This window comes from Leuciscus leuciscus, assembly GCF_965113295.1.
Source record: "Leuciscus leuciscus genome assembly, chromosome: 24".
In the NCBI taxonomy this organism is placed as follows: Eukaryota; Metazoa; Chordata; class Actinopteri; order Cypriniformes; family Leuciscidae; genus Leuciscus; species Leuciscus leuciscus.
Window position 1 is genome coordinate 30,584,854 of NC_138723.1, and position 15,204 is coordinate 30,600,057.

General features: G+C 34.6%; 2 protein-coding genes across 8 annotated transcripts in view; one reads left to right on the top strand and one right to left on the bottom strand.

The window, feature by feature from the left end:
* Positions 1–4,011, bottom strand: part of sgsm1b (small G protein signaling modulator 1b) — a 38,451-nt gene extending 34,440 nt beyond the window's left edge. For both annotated transcript variants that reach the window (XR_014202507.1, XM_082158612.1), the window contains exons 1-3: positions 3,753–4,011; positions 3,621–3,664; positions 77–152 (exon numbers count right to left, since the gene is read on the bottom strand). Coding sequence is in view for 1 of the 2 variants with exons in the window: in XM_082158612.1 (XP_082014738.1) it covers positions 77–152; positions 3,621–3,664; positions 3,753–3,759 (127 nt within the window). In the remaining variant the exon portion in view is untranslated. The remainder of the gene's footprint in view (positions 1–76; positions 153–3,620; positions 3,665–3,752) is intronic.
* Positions 4,012–5,391: 1,380 nt separating this feature from the next.
* The window catches only part of nup155 (nucleoporin 155), a 35,822-nt gene continuing 26,009 nt past the window's right edge, over positions 5,392–15,204 (top strand). For all 6 annotated transcript variants that reach the window (XR_014202503.1, XR_014202504.1, XR_014202505.1 and 3 more), the window contains exons 1-11: positions 5,392–5,518; positions 6,372–6,540; positions 7,488–7,625; positions 8,563–8,659; positions 8,733–8,803; positions 8,945–9,037; positions 10,779–11,045; positions 12,616–12,689; positions 12,770–12,861; positions 13,878–13,975; positions 14,561–14,829. Coding sequence is in view for 3 of the 6 variants with exons in the window: in XM_082158609.1 (XP_082014735.1) it covers positions 6,399–6,540; positions 7,488–7,625; positions 8,563–8,659; positions 8,733–8,803; positions 8,945–9,037; positions 10,779–11,045; positions 12,616–12,689; positions 12,770–12,861; positions 13,878–13,975; positions 14,561–14,829 (1,341 nt within the window). In the remaining 3 variants the exon portion in view is untranslated. The remainder of the gene's footprint in view (positions 5,519–6,371; positions 6,541–7,487; positions 7,626–8,562; positions 8,660–8,732; positions 8,804–8,944; positions 9,038–10,778; positions 11,046–12,615; positions 12,690–12,769; positions 12,862–13,877; positions 13,976–14,560; positions 14,830–15,204) is intronic.

Below are 15,204 nucleotides of genomic sequence, written 5' to 3' on the forward strand. Positions count from 1 at the left end.
CATGTTAACTAATAAACCTTATTGTAAAGTGTTGCCGATATTTATAATGTTTGAAGGGTTTTGAAGATCATCTTACCGCAGAAAGAAAATATGTGACTGCTGTCTTCATGTACGAACTTGCGTGTCACGGCCTCCTCCATGATCTGCTTGACCTGAAAGTCCAAACCAACATCTGAGAATCTCACAGGCATCATTGTGATGATGTTCAACCGCTGAGAATCATGGGTAACGGGGGGTGAAGAGACTTCTCGAGGTTCGTAATGAGTCGTGAAGGACGGGGAATAAAACATGCTCTCTTACTCATAGGTTGTTTCTGACTTGCGCTCCATCATAATGACTGGGTGGCGTGTGCAGATGGACATATGTGATGATGCGTTCAGAGAAACAGAAGGGAGTGTGTGACTCGGATCAGAGTGGCTTTCACTTCCTGACGCATTATTGAAATTATATTCATATGGTGCATTCAAAACGGCACCTTCACCGGGTGAACAATCATGACAGGGTCATTCAATTTAAAGTTCAGAAGAATGATTTTTGAGCCCTATAATATGGCACAAGGAGGATCACTCCTGAATTAAATGCACCAATAATTTCATTACGGCCACCTTATATGTTAATATGGCATCGGCCGATATATATGTTATCGTTATCGGCCCAATAAGAATATATGGCCGATATATTAAAGCTGATAAATAATGGATTATTTCCTTCAGCTGAGACTCTTCAGATGCGCAACTGTTCATCATGATGGTTTTGAATTGCTTGAAATATGATTGGAATCACTTGAAAAAGGAAAATACAGTTCAGTGCAACATGTCTGTCATATCAGCTACATAAAATTATGATGAGAACATCATAATTGTGTGCTTGTGACATGAGACTTTTGTTTTTGTGATCAGACTCTCAAAAATTATATAAAAATTTGGATTTAGATTTATCGGCCAAAATATCGGTTATCGGCTTTTGAAATATAAAGAGTTATCGGTTATCGGTATCGGCCAAAATTTTCATATCGGTGCATCCCTAAATTTCATTACATTTATGCATTTGGCAGACACTTTTAGCCAAAACGGTTTACATCGCATTTAAGGTGTGATTTTGATCGGTTAATGCATTAACTGGGAGTCGAACCGATAACCGATAACTCCATGACATTGGCAATGCTCTATTGTTTGAGCTGTAGAAATGATCACACTTGTAATCACAAAATAATATTTCTGCTCCTTTAGAAACTCTTACTATCTGTAAATGATTAGTTGGTTTATTCACCAAAAGTGTCGATTGGGTTGCGCAGAACTTTGATGGTTGGAGTAAAAAAAATTAATTACTCCCTAAAAGTACAATGGCACTACCATTCTAGATTTCTAAAATCATGTGTTTTTTGCACATGTACCACGGTATATTTATCAAAGCTTTGCAGTATTAACTAGGGATGCACCGATATGAAAACTTTGGCCGGTACCGATAATTCTTTATATTTGAAAGCCGATAACCGATATATTGGCCGATAAATTTAAATCCAAATTTGTATGTCATTTTTGAGAGCCTGATTACAAAAACAAAAGTCTCACCATTAAAAGCCATGTCCCAAACACACAATTATGATGTTCTCATTATAATTTTTCTGTAGCTAATATGACAGACTTGCGCTGCACACGTTGCACTGAACTGGATTTTCCTTTTTGAAGTGATTTCAATCATATCATCATTAACATCTGATATGTTATCGTATCATTGTACCACAACAGTACATTTTTGTTTCTGAGCTGGATGGAAACAAAACTTGAAATCAATTAGGCTAACGTATTTGAAAACTGGAAGCTTATTGATTATAATTATAGTATTATCATGTGCTGCTATCAATGTACCATTAAAGGACAATAACATTACATTAAGGAGGACAAACCACACTAATTGACTTTCTATTGAACACAGCAGACTTACGCTCTTAAAGGGACAGTGCACCCAAAAATCTAAATTCAGTAATCATTTACTCACCCTCAAGTTGATATTTTGACACACAAAAGATGATATTTTGAAGAATTTGCGGAACCAAATCGTTGATGGACCCCAATGACTTAGTATTTTTTTCATACTATGAAAATCAATGAAATTGTTTGGTTCCCCATATTCTTAAATTTATGTTCAGCTAAAGAAAGATGAAGTAAATGATGACAGAATTAAATTTTTTGGGTGAGCTACCCCTTTAGTAAGCGCTGTAAATGTGAATATAATTGACTAAAATGAATGAGTTGTTGCTTAGTACTGTAATAAATAATGCAGAAACAAGCATGTGACGTGACATTTGCAACACACACGTTTTTTGGACATGTGCCATTTAAATACTGTGCCATTATCTGATACAATCACAATACTTCTTAAAAAAGGAAATCAATTAATATGACGCGTCTTCTTCATATTGGACTCCTTAGATAAGGCAAATGGCTGATGACATGTGATTCATTCTGGTACTAAGAGGACAAACCAGAATGACCTTGTTTAGATGCTCTTTTAAAAAGAAATAGACCGTATACAATAGTGCTATCTGAATGAGCAGATGATGAACGCTGCATTATCGTGATCAGACAGGTGAGTGTCAGTGCACATTTACCACCTATATTCCCTGTCAGATTGAGTGATCGACAGCCTGTATTGATCATCTAGAGCAGGGTTTTAAAAGTGGGGTCCGGGGGCCACAAGAGTGCTAGGGGTCCATGGGAAAAAATGTAAAAATAAATATATAAAAATAAGATTTAACTAACTAAATAAATAAACAAATCGATTGAAATAAATGAATACAGTTATATTTAAATAAATAACATATATGATTCAAATAAATAAATTCAAATTATTCAAATAAATAAATTAAAACTTGATTTAGTATAAAAATGTAAAAAATAAATAAGATAATACTAACAAAATAAATAAATTGTTTAAAATAAATAAATAAAAATCTATTTGAATAAAAAACATCTGATTAAAATAAGTAAAATTATTCAAATAAATAAATAAATTAAAACTTGATTTAGTATAAAAATGAAAAAACAAATAAGATTATACTAACTAAATAAAATAAAATAAATAAATACAATTCTATTTAAATAAAAAACAAATAAATTAAACATTTGATTAAAATAAATAAATATGATTATGATGAACTTGATTTAGATAAACTTGATGTAGGTAAATAAAGGAAAAGCAGTGTAAAAATGCACAAAATAAATAAATAAGATTATGCTATAAAATAAATAAATGTAATTAACATTTAATTAAAATAGAAAAATAAAAATGATTATCTTTATTTAGATTAAATGGGAAAAAAAACTAAACAAATGACTAAATTAATGAAATTAGGTTATAATAATTATATTAAAATTTGATTCAAAAAAGAATAGAATACATCTAACTTGCATCTAACAGTACAGTCCTACAGTGAGTAGAACAAAACGTACTGATGTAACGTAATAGAAACTAAATATTTTACGCATTTTTTATATTAATGTTTCACAGTATTAATTGGTTCTTTACAGCTGCCTCTTAAATGTCAGGATGCATGAGGATGATTATATTTGGGCATCCAGGGCACATTATGATAAACAATGATCCAGAAAATCTCCCACCTCCTTCTTGACGTTGCGCAGCAGCCTCTGACGCGTCTCTGATTCTGCAAACAAACACACAGATTCTCATCCAAACAGGCTCTCTAACTGCTGCATTTCCACAGATGAGGATGAGGATGAATGTCTTCTTACCTCCCATGTCTGATGTGGTGTGTGCTGAGATGCTGTGCTGTTAGTGACTGTGAATGTGCGCAGGATGACAGTGTGTGTCCTCGTGAGTCAGAGCTGCGCGCGCAGGGTGTGGCGAGCCGCAATAATAACCGACACCGCGACCGATACTTATATATATATATATCATAAGACTGATATCATCACCTGTCTGTCTCGATCCGATCTCGGCAGGGATGCTGTGGTTTAGAAAGACTCTAATAATCTCTAGTACATTAGGAGGATGTTTATGATGGGTGTCGGTACAACCTGCTGTGATTGGTCACATGAGAGCCAATCCGCGAGCAGAGAAACGGCGTGGCCACGCCCACTTTAATGTATCATCAGGAGAAACACGCTAATCACACATGTGGGAGAACATTGATTGAAGGGGAGGTACAACATGTGATTAGGCTAATATAAGCGCATAAATGTTTTATTTATTACTTCATGATTATAGGATTAATTAAATATTCAACAATATTATTGATCTGTCTGCATCGACACCACTGAACTGCGCTGGACGATGACATCACGGTTTTCTCCAGAGAGGCTATATATATACATGAACTAAATTAATAACTTTTTTACAACAAAAATGAATCATCACTGAACTTACGCTATTTTCTTCTGGAAACAAACATTGTTGCATTATTTTCCTATTATCTCTGTAAAGCTGCTTTGAAACAATCTGTACTGTAAAAAGCGTTATATAAATAAAGGTGACTTGACTTGACTTATATTATAATTTTTTTTAATTAAGGTTTATTTATATAGTGACACAAAGTTTTATTGTTATATAGCCTAGTATTATTGCACTGTATTGTAATTATTCATTAATTACAGTTTTATTCATATAATGACTCAATGTTTTATTTTAAAATTAATATAATTATTATATATTGTATTACATAATATTTATTATATTATCATTTATTAAGTAACTATGGTTTTATTAATCTCAAGTTTTTTATATGCTAGATTATATGATCATATATTAATTCATTTTTGTAAATTGGACTGATTTTGTACTAGGAAAACTTTGTATGGTATCTCAAGCTTATATATATTAGATTAGATTATCATTTATTAATTAATTATGGTTTCATTGTGTATGGTATCTTAAGTTTTTATTATTATATTATATTATATTATCATTTATTAATTATTTATGGTTTTCTTTTGTATGATATCTCAAGGTTTTATTATATTATTTTATATTATCATTTATTAATTAATTATGGTTTTATTTTATATGCTATATTTTTATTTATTATATTATACAATAAATATTATATAATATTTTATATATTATATTATTACAATAAACTATGTGTCACTGTAAAATTGTGACATACTTTATCATTTTAATGTAATCACCTTCTTTTGTTGAAAGTTTATTTATCTTCAAAAATATTTAATAACACACTTTATATGTGTAAATGAACACGCTTTCTGCCCTTTTTTAAGATAAATATGAACCACAACTTAAATAATTAAACAATAATTAACATCTTGTAGGCCTAAGTGTAAAATTATACGTCCAGATCATTTCCAGAGGCAGGAGAAACCGGGAGAAACTGGTGACTTTTATTTTGAAATGCAGAAGTGTTGTGTGTGTGTTTGGTTTCAGCGCGCTTCACACTCACTGCTGCAGCCGCACGCGCTTGGCGGGAGTCATTGAAGTTCACAAACTCACTTTCTTCTTTCACTTACAGCTGATATTTTATGAATATAGTTTTCAGTAAGAGGTAAGATTATTGTGTTTTTGTATGTTTAATCAGAGCTCTAGTAAAGCTGTTCAGAGAATGTCGTCAGTCTGTCGGGCGCTGTGTATTTTGAATTAGCTGTACGGCTAAAGCTACTCATGTTCAGTTTAAAATAATCAGAACGTGTTTACTTTCAGATCAGGTGAATAAAGCACATTGTTTGTGTATTATGTTTGGATATGGCTGGTTATTACAGCCACGGGTCATTTAGCGGGCTATATAAAGAAATGATATGATGATGACACGACTTACTTTGGTTATTATTTACGTTACTTTACATACTATATTATATAAGCAGCATCACAGATGAACATATTCTTCATTTTGGGTTAAATCTAAATCTGTTTGGAAGGAATACAGACTACGTACTTGTTTTTGTATATATGTGCAACTAAATAACTAAACAAATTGATTAAAATAAATAAATGCAGTACTATTTAAATAAATAACACATTTTGATTAAAAAAAATGATTAAAATAAGTAAATTAAATCTTGATTTAGATAAATAAAAATAAGAAAAGCAGTGTAAAAATAAATTGATTAAGAAAAATAAAATTTAAATAAAATAAATTAATTAAACATTTGATTGAAAACGAATAAAATAAATGAACTTGATTTAGATAAATTAAAAATAAAAGCAGTGTAAAAGTGTACAAATAAATAAAATAAGATTATACTAACTAAATAAATTGATTAAAATAAATAAAAAATCTATTTAAATAAAAAATAAATAAATGTTTTTACTAAATATGTATATATTTTTATAAGTATTATGGTGATATGTATGTACATGCATGTATAATAACACTGATGTGAATGTTCTTGTGTCTCCAGGTGGTGTGTGTAGTCTCTCCAGTGATCATGCCGTCCAGTCTGGGCTCCAGCGGTCCCGCTGCAGTTCTTCAGGAGGCTCTGGAAAACTCGGGCCGCTTGATTGACAGGCATCTGCAGGAGGATCGCTGTTTCCCAGACCTGTCAGAGCTCCTCAATGTCCCGTCACACAGTAAGAGTCACTGTTCCTCCTGTTAAACTGCCTCTGGTTAATGCACTGCATGTTGAGACTTGTTGGGAATTAAGTTAACAAGTATAGAGAGAGTATATATAGCGCAGAATTAAGCTAATATCATTGTGAATGATACGGAGCATCCTTTATCTTATGCTTTTGAATTACTGCCATCTGGCCGACGGGACTGTGTTCCCAGATGCATGAAAAACAGGTCCAAACTATCTTTTATCCCGCAAGCAATTAGATTTTTTTCAATTCTTCTTCTAGTGTTGAATGATGGTCAGCTGGTCTGGTTATCTTAAATTAGATTTATTTGTTTTAAAGGTGCAGTGTGTAATCTTTAGCGGCATCTAGTGGTGAGGTTGTGAATTGCACCCAACAGAAGTTACGGTGGCCGACAGGAAGTGATGTCGTCGTCTGAGACGGCAGAGAGTGGCCAGTTAAGCAATGAGGTTTCTTTACAAAGATAAATTAAGAAATTAGGTTTACTTAATTATTCAGTAAAACGATATGTTATTGCGAATATTATTGTAACTTGTTCATCATTGTGTCAGTGTTTTATTCGCTGACTTTAGCTTTAGCTTCTTTACACGACGAACAACATAGTGACGAAACGCGTTTGTCCGTTCAGGGCCACCGTAGAAACATGTCGATGTAAGGCGACCCGCGGTGTGTGTAGAGAGAAACTGCTCATTCTAAGCTAATAAAAACATAACGGTTCATTAAGTAAGGTCTTTATACACCACTGAACACATAGATGTGTATATGATATTGCATTTCTGTCAACAGATCCTCCTAAATATTACACACTGCACTTTTAATTTATAGTTTGTATATGCCAACTGTGATTCTTTAAATGTCTGTGTGAGCTCGCTGCAAACTACTTTCCCTATGGGGACAAATAAACTCTACTACTACTCATGCTTGTGTCTGTTGTTCGGCAGATATGCCCTCTCTCTCGGGGGTGTCGGACATGGATTACCCTCTGCAGGGACCGGGCCTGATCAGCGTGCCGAGTCTTCCCGAGCTCAGCACCATCCGCAGGGTTCCTTTGCCCCCGGAGCTCGTGGAGCAGTTCGGTCGTATCCTACCATCCAAACGCTTATGTATGATGATAATCTCTGCAAAGAAAGTGTCTTGTACAACTACAAGTAAAAGTATTTATCATTTCCGCACATATCATTATTGTTTTAAAGTGGACCTATTGTGCTGTCTTAAAGGGAAAGTTCACCGACCTATCCCTTTAAAGGCTCCTTATGTAGTTTTTGGAGTCTCCTTCAACAGGTTTACATGCATCAAAAGTCAAAAAACACTTTCATTTTCTCATAATATACATCGAACACAACCACATTGTTCAATGATTCTCAAACGACTCCTCGGATGAATCAATCTCTCTAAATCCCTCCTTTCCGCGAGCTACTCTGCTCTGATTGGCCAGACAGCTCAGTCTGTTGTGATTGGTCTACCGCTTACACCGGCCGTCGGAAGCCAAACGGCCATTACCATATTTGAACTTCAGCTCCGGAGGCTTCCTAAAGCTCAGCGCTTGTACACAGAGTAAAGACCGTAACGATGACATTGATTTTACCAATAAAATGCCGGTCAAGTTCGCAGGCGGACAACATAGGACAACTTTTGACTTTACATCTTTGCAGAAAGTTTGCATTCACAGAAAGCTATATTACACACTGCATGAAAGTGAATATTTGAAAAAAACATAATAGGGGCACTTTAAAATCATGTTCCTGGTAATCATGACTCAGAATAACTTCCTCTTGCAGCATCTCTTCTCTGATGATGTGGGCGGGGCAACCTGTCACTCACATGAGATCCACCAATAGCAAACCACAACCATCCAATCAATTCCCCACGGACACAATCAAGCCCCGCCCACATTTGTTCTTGTTCCAGAAGCGCTTCACTCGGATATACGTCACATCAGGGAAGGAAACACTAGCGCAACTTTTGTTTCATGCCGACTTTTAAGTTGTTTGCGATGCCTTAATTGACCCTGAACAGATATGCAGTGCAACTGCATGATGGGAGTTTTCCCTGAAATCTCCAGGGCGTGGCTCACTATCGATAATGACATTTTTATGTGGAATTATGAGGATGGGTGAGTATCGACAGGTCGGATATCAGTTAGATATTTCAGATGCATGATGTTCATTGGGATTTGTCTTGTTCAGGAGTGATGTGGCGTATTTTGACGGCCTCAGTGAAACTATACTGTCAGTTGGACTGGTCAAACCAAAGCCAGGTTAGTAGGTTTGTTTGTTGCACACTATTTAGTGCTCACTTTCAGAAGTAGTTGAGAATATTGTGGATTGATTCCCTTCTGGACATTTATTTATTTATTTACCACTGATTTGTGTTTATATTATAAATATTGTTGTTACAGGTATTTTTCAGCCTCACATCCACTTCCTGTTAGTGTTGGCCACACCGGTGGATGTTGTGATCCTGGGCTTGAGCTTCCCAAAAGTCCAGACGGGTGAGTGTCGTGTTTGGATTTGTTCAACATTTGCATGTTTTCACTAGGATTATGACCAAAATCTTAATTTAACGATATAGATCACGATATTGAACAAAGAAAGTAAATTACAAACAATAGGACAAATACATTTTTCAGTTTTATTTAACATGTACTAAGAAATACTACAGAAATGTAATGATCAAATGTAAAACTAAAACGCTGCATAGTCTTCACTGTATGAATTAAATATAAATTGTTTCTTATTAAAAGCTGCTGAGTAATTGAGTTAAAAGCACAAGTGAATATTAATGACAGATGGCGGCAGGAATGCTGTCACTTTAATAGGGCCCTATGAAATCTGTTTTATTTTTTCCCCAAATTTTTTTTTATTTTTTTTTTTAATGTAATTTTTTTGGACTCCATTTTAATGGTTAAATAAAATGTTAGTAATCAAAAAGCGTTTTTTTTAATTTTTTTTTTTTTTACTAATTTCTGTTTTCTCTGTTTTAAGTTTTCTGGATTCCATTTTAATGTTTTTATTAAATTTGAATGATCAAAATCATGTCTAATCAATTGAATTACTAAAAACAACAATTTATTAATAAATTTTTTTATTTCATTCTGTGTTTTTTATACATTTTTCTGGCAATAAAATGTAGGCATAAAACATGAATTTAATTCTTAATCTTTTAATCATATGAAGTTAAACAAACTTTTATTTATAAAAAAAAGTGTTAAAATTAATAGCTAATAATTTATTACTATTATTAGTGTTAAGTGTTATTATTATATTGAGACGTAGCTAAATTCTACTGTACAACAGTAATATATTTGTCAAAATTTCAAGTTTTGACAGGTTGCTGTGAAGACCTTTAAATTTCTGTGTGTTTCTCAAATTAAATGAAATTATCAAATTATGTGTTAAATGAAACCGCACGTCTGCGGCATTCATTCACACAGAGACATGCAGACCATGCAGGATTCATATTTAAAAATGCTTTGTTTTTTAATAGTCACTGTCATTTCACATACACTTCCTGATTTAAAGTGTAATGACCTGCTTTTTACTTATTCATCAATTTGACAAATTCTGTGAAATTCTGCGTAATGCATTAAATTCCGTTTTTATGACTGGATTCCGCGATATCACTTTATCACTGTAATGTGTCAATAACTTCAGTGCTGTGCTAGGAGGATATACAGTCGAAACTAAATTTATTCAGACGCCTTCAACATTTCTCACATTATCACAGTTTATTCGCTATAGTTTAGAAAATGGGAATAAAATCTGACAAGAACTCAGTTGATATTTGACTGGTTTTGTCCGTCCTTCTGTTAGACTGTCTCACACATGAATTATGTTGAATATCTGTCAGCTGTTAAATTTAACTACACAATTAGATAATACCAGTTTAGCTCAACCAATCACCAAGCAATGCTTCATTTTGTTCAGTCTGTGTGTAAAAAGAGCATTAGCAATTAAAGGCAAAACATGATCAGGTCAAAGTGTCTGAAGAATTTTTGCTCCCAAATTTTTTATTAATTTTACTGGTAGTCACTGTATGAAGAATATTTGGGTATAATAATTATGTCACAGTTTACTTTATTGTGCTCTCCTCACTTACATAAATGAACACATAACAAAAAAATACCAAAAATGAAATCTGGTGTCTGAATAATTTTAGGTTTGACTGTATTTACATACTGCAATATAAAGCTTTCAAATTTACTCTCGGCCCCATCTGTGTTTATATTCCAGGAGGTTTGAACGACAGCATGTCAGGAGCGATGCAGCTTTTGCCGGATCCTCTATATTCCATCCCCACGGATAACACGTACCTGCTGGCCATCACCTCCACGGACGTGGGCCGCATCTTCATGGCGGGTAAAGACGGCTGCCTGTACGAGATCGCGTATCAGGCCGAGGCGGGCTGGTTCAGTCAGCGCTGCAGGAAGATCAACCACTCCAAGAGCAGCCTGTCCTTCCTCATACCCTCACTACTGCAGTTCTCCTTCTCTGAGGACGGTGAGAACGCCATTCAGAAGATCAAAACTGGAGGGTTTGTAGGGCTGTCAAATTAAAATTCGAATTTCGAATATTCGTCGAATTTAGCGAAACTGTAGCCTGACAAGCCAGACCCACATCAAGATGTTAGGTCTGGGAACACACCATTGGCAGGGCTCAATCTGAGGGGCGGGATAAACGCTTGTCATTCAATAGGATAGCGCTACAACCAACCAGAGCGTTTTCCCACCAGCGGAGCTAGTTGATAGATTAAACTTTCGCCGTATCCGGTCGGCAAAACTCCGAACACATCTTCCTTTTTTTAAGAATTACTTCAGTGCCGTTCTTTTCTCAAAGAAAAGCTCAACTCCGAGTCTTCCAGAGTCGCGGCCAAAGCCGATTGGAAAGACCGCTGTTCGCCAGTAGCGGAAGCTCTTCTTTGTTTTCAAGTAGCAGGGAATTCACGTGGAACCATCGCAACTCTGCCGTCATTATGTTAAGCCCGCCCACCGACATTTCATTTCAATAAGAGATGCAATGCTTGATTTAGTTTAAATTTGCTAATTGCGTTCGCTTGCGCCATCTTGTGGGCATAGGAGACAATACAGCACTTTTTTCCCTTAACATTAAAGCAACACTAAGGAACATTTTTTTCCTTAAAATAATGTTTCCAAAATCGTTTCAGTGGTTCATCAAGTCGTAACAGGGTGAACGGCACTTTGCAGCCCTATATCTGCTATAGCCGCACTATGCAAGTTTGCCAGATCGGGTAGCGTTTCTGTAGTTCGAATGAGACATAAGGAAAACTACAAATTTGACTTGCTTTACGTCAAGCTAAACAGATAAATAGTCATTATTTCGTTTTTTTCTTTGTTTCTGATGTCGCAATACATCATACTTTCATGAAATCATGCAACATACTCTACCTTGTCTGTGGACATCGTTCATTCCACAGCCGGTGCTGGATAAGCAGCGAGCGTGCGTGCGACAGTAGGCTGCGGGCGGGCGAAATTATTTACGACAGCGGTAATGTCGTAATTCGACTTCCAACCTGTAGGGGGACCGAAGAGGAAAAGTTCTTTAGTGTTGCTTTAAAGGTGCTATAAGCGATGTCACGCGTTTTTTAGGCCAAAACTTTTTTTGTCACATCCAGCAAATATCTCCTCACTGTCCGCTAGCTGCCTGTCCCCTGAACACACTGTAAAAAAAGCGGTCTCTGTAGACACCCCAGGCTCCACAAACGGCAAGAAAAACAAACTGGGCCAGCCTGGACCAGGAAACATAACAAACTGTTCCAGCCAATAACCGACAAGAAGGATTTGGGGTTGGGGGGTTAGTGCGCGGATGAGGAGGAGGGAGGGTCGAGCTAGCCTCCGTTTTGTTTGTCAATATTTTGAACGTCAACAAGAAGTGACGTCACCCAACATCACTTAGAGCACCTTTAAGTATTGCCTTTAAAATTAGAAAATAATTCGAATTTTGCTAATATTTAAGAAGGAAATTCGAATTGAGCTTTTCAGCCATTTTGACAGCCCTAATGGTTTGTGCTTTGATCTCATGTTTCTCATTTGAATCTTGTTGTTTGTTGCAGATCCTGTCGTCCAAATTGCTGTTGACAATTCCCGTAACATTTTGTACACGCGCTCGGAGAAGGGTGTTCTGCAGGTGTGTGCTTCGATAATGAATCGTGTTGTGTGGTGTTCATGGTTATGAGTGTCGTTCTGATGTGTTCTGGTGTCTGTCAGGTGTATGATCTCGGTGTTGATGGGCAGGGAATGAGTCGAGTCGCTGCCATGTCTCAGAGCTCTATCGTCTCAGCGGCTGGAAACATCGCCAGGTAGAGATTCACCTGCTTATAGAAACATGAATAGATGAATGGATTCATTTGATGAATCTATGAATCTATTTATAACTGATGAATAGATAATGATAACCAATATGAGTTTACAATTTGAATGATTACATTTTGAATAATTGTATTTATTTTTATTTTTTTATTTTTATATATATATATATATATATATATATATATATATATATATATATAAAATAATCAAAGGATCAATATAGTAACTAGGTTTTTGTCAAATGTAGAACATTTATTTTTTATTTTATAATAGTTATTGAAATTATTAATAGTATTATAATGTTATTATATCAATTAATCATCCAGTATATTGTGCACTCCTAGTTTTTCCGAATTACATTAAATTATATTAATAATAATTTATTAATAACATTGTTTTAATATTCATAATAAATTGATCATGCTCTTTAATACATTTAAAATTCATTTAAAAAATGTAAAGCTTTCAATAATGATGATGATAATTACATAATAACATTAATTATTAATAACATTATTTAATTAAAAAAAATAATCTTGGTAACACTTTACAATAAGGTCTCATTTATTAACATTAGTTAATGTATTAATTAACATGAACTAACAATGAGCAATACATTTGTTACATTATTTATTTGTATTAATATGTAAATAATGTATTAGTAAATGTTGAAATTAACATTAACTAAGATTAATAAATGCTGTAGACGTATTGTTCATTCTTAGTTAATTCTTAGTTAATCTTGTTAACTAATGTAGTTAAGTAATGTTAACTAATGAAACCTTTATTGTGAAGTGTTGCCTAAATCTTATCAATAGCTGTATCATTATCTTTAATCAGAATTCAAATATATTACAAAATACTAATATTGGTCAGTGAGTAATTGTTAATAACATTATTTTATATTAAAATTAAATATAATTGTATTATTAATAAATTGATAATTATTGTTTAATACATTTTAATTGAATTAAATTGATAATGTGTGTCTACATCTTTTTTGCAGGACGATTGATCGCTCCGTGTTCAAACCCATCGTTCAGATCGCAGTGATCGATCGCTCCGAGTCATCAGACTGTCAGCTGTTGGCCGTCACTCATGCTGGTATGAACACTTCATTTATCAATATGACTAATGAAGCATCGGTCTGTATATAATATACAGTCAAACCTAAAATTATTCAGACACCAGGTTTAATTAGTGTGTTCAAGACAGTTTAGTTCATTTATGTAAGTGAGGAGAGCAAAATAAAGTAAACTGTGACACATTATACACTAATATTCTTCATACAGTGACTACTAGTAAAATGTATACAAAATTTGGGAGCAAAAATGATTCAGACACTTTGACCTGAACATGTTTTGCTGAAGTGTTTTTTCTTTAATTGCTAATGCTCTTTTTACACACAGACTGAACAAAATGAAGCATTGCTTGGTGATTGGTTGAGCTAAACTGGTATTATCTAATTGTGTAGTTAAATTTAACAGCTGACAGATATTCAACATAATTCATGTGTGAGACAGTCTAACAGAAGGACGGACAAAACCAGTCAAATATCAACTGAGTTCTGCTCATATTTTATTACCATTTTCTAAACTATAGCGAATAAACTGTGATAATGTGAGAAATGTTGAAGGCGTCTGAATAAATGTTGGTTTGACAGTAGCTGTATTTGTGTGTGTTGTGCAGGTGTGCGTCTTTACTTCAGCAGCATCCCTTTTGCTCCACCAAACGCCAAACACATCCAGGCCCGACCCAGCATCCTTTCACTGGTTCATGTGCGTCTGCCGCCCGGATTCTCTGCGTCCTCCACACTCCAGAAACCAGCTAAAGTACACAAGGCCCTGTACAGTAAAGGTGTTTTGCTGATGGCCTCGTCTGAGACAGAAGACAGCGATGTTCTGTGGTGCATCAACCACGATTCGTTTCCCTTTAAAAAGCCCCTCATGGAAGCTCAGGTCAGAGATGAAGCCACTTGCTGCCTATCGGTTTCTTTTTCTGTATTTAAGCACAAGTCCTTAAAGTCTTAAATTAACTTGTAGCAAATTTAAGGCCGTAAAAAGTCTTAAGTTATGGATGCATCGATATGAAAAGTTTGGCCGATAACCGATAATTCTTTATATTTGAAAGCCGATAACCGATATATTGGCCGATAAATCTAAATCCAATTTTTTTAATCATTTTTGAGGGATTGATTACACAAACAAGTCTCACCATTAAAATCCATGTCCCAAACACACAATTATGATGTTCTCATGACAGATATGACAGACATGTTGCACTGAACTGCATTTTCCTTTTTTGAAGTGATTCTAATCATATTTCAAGCAAAT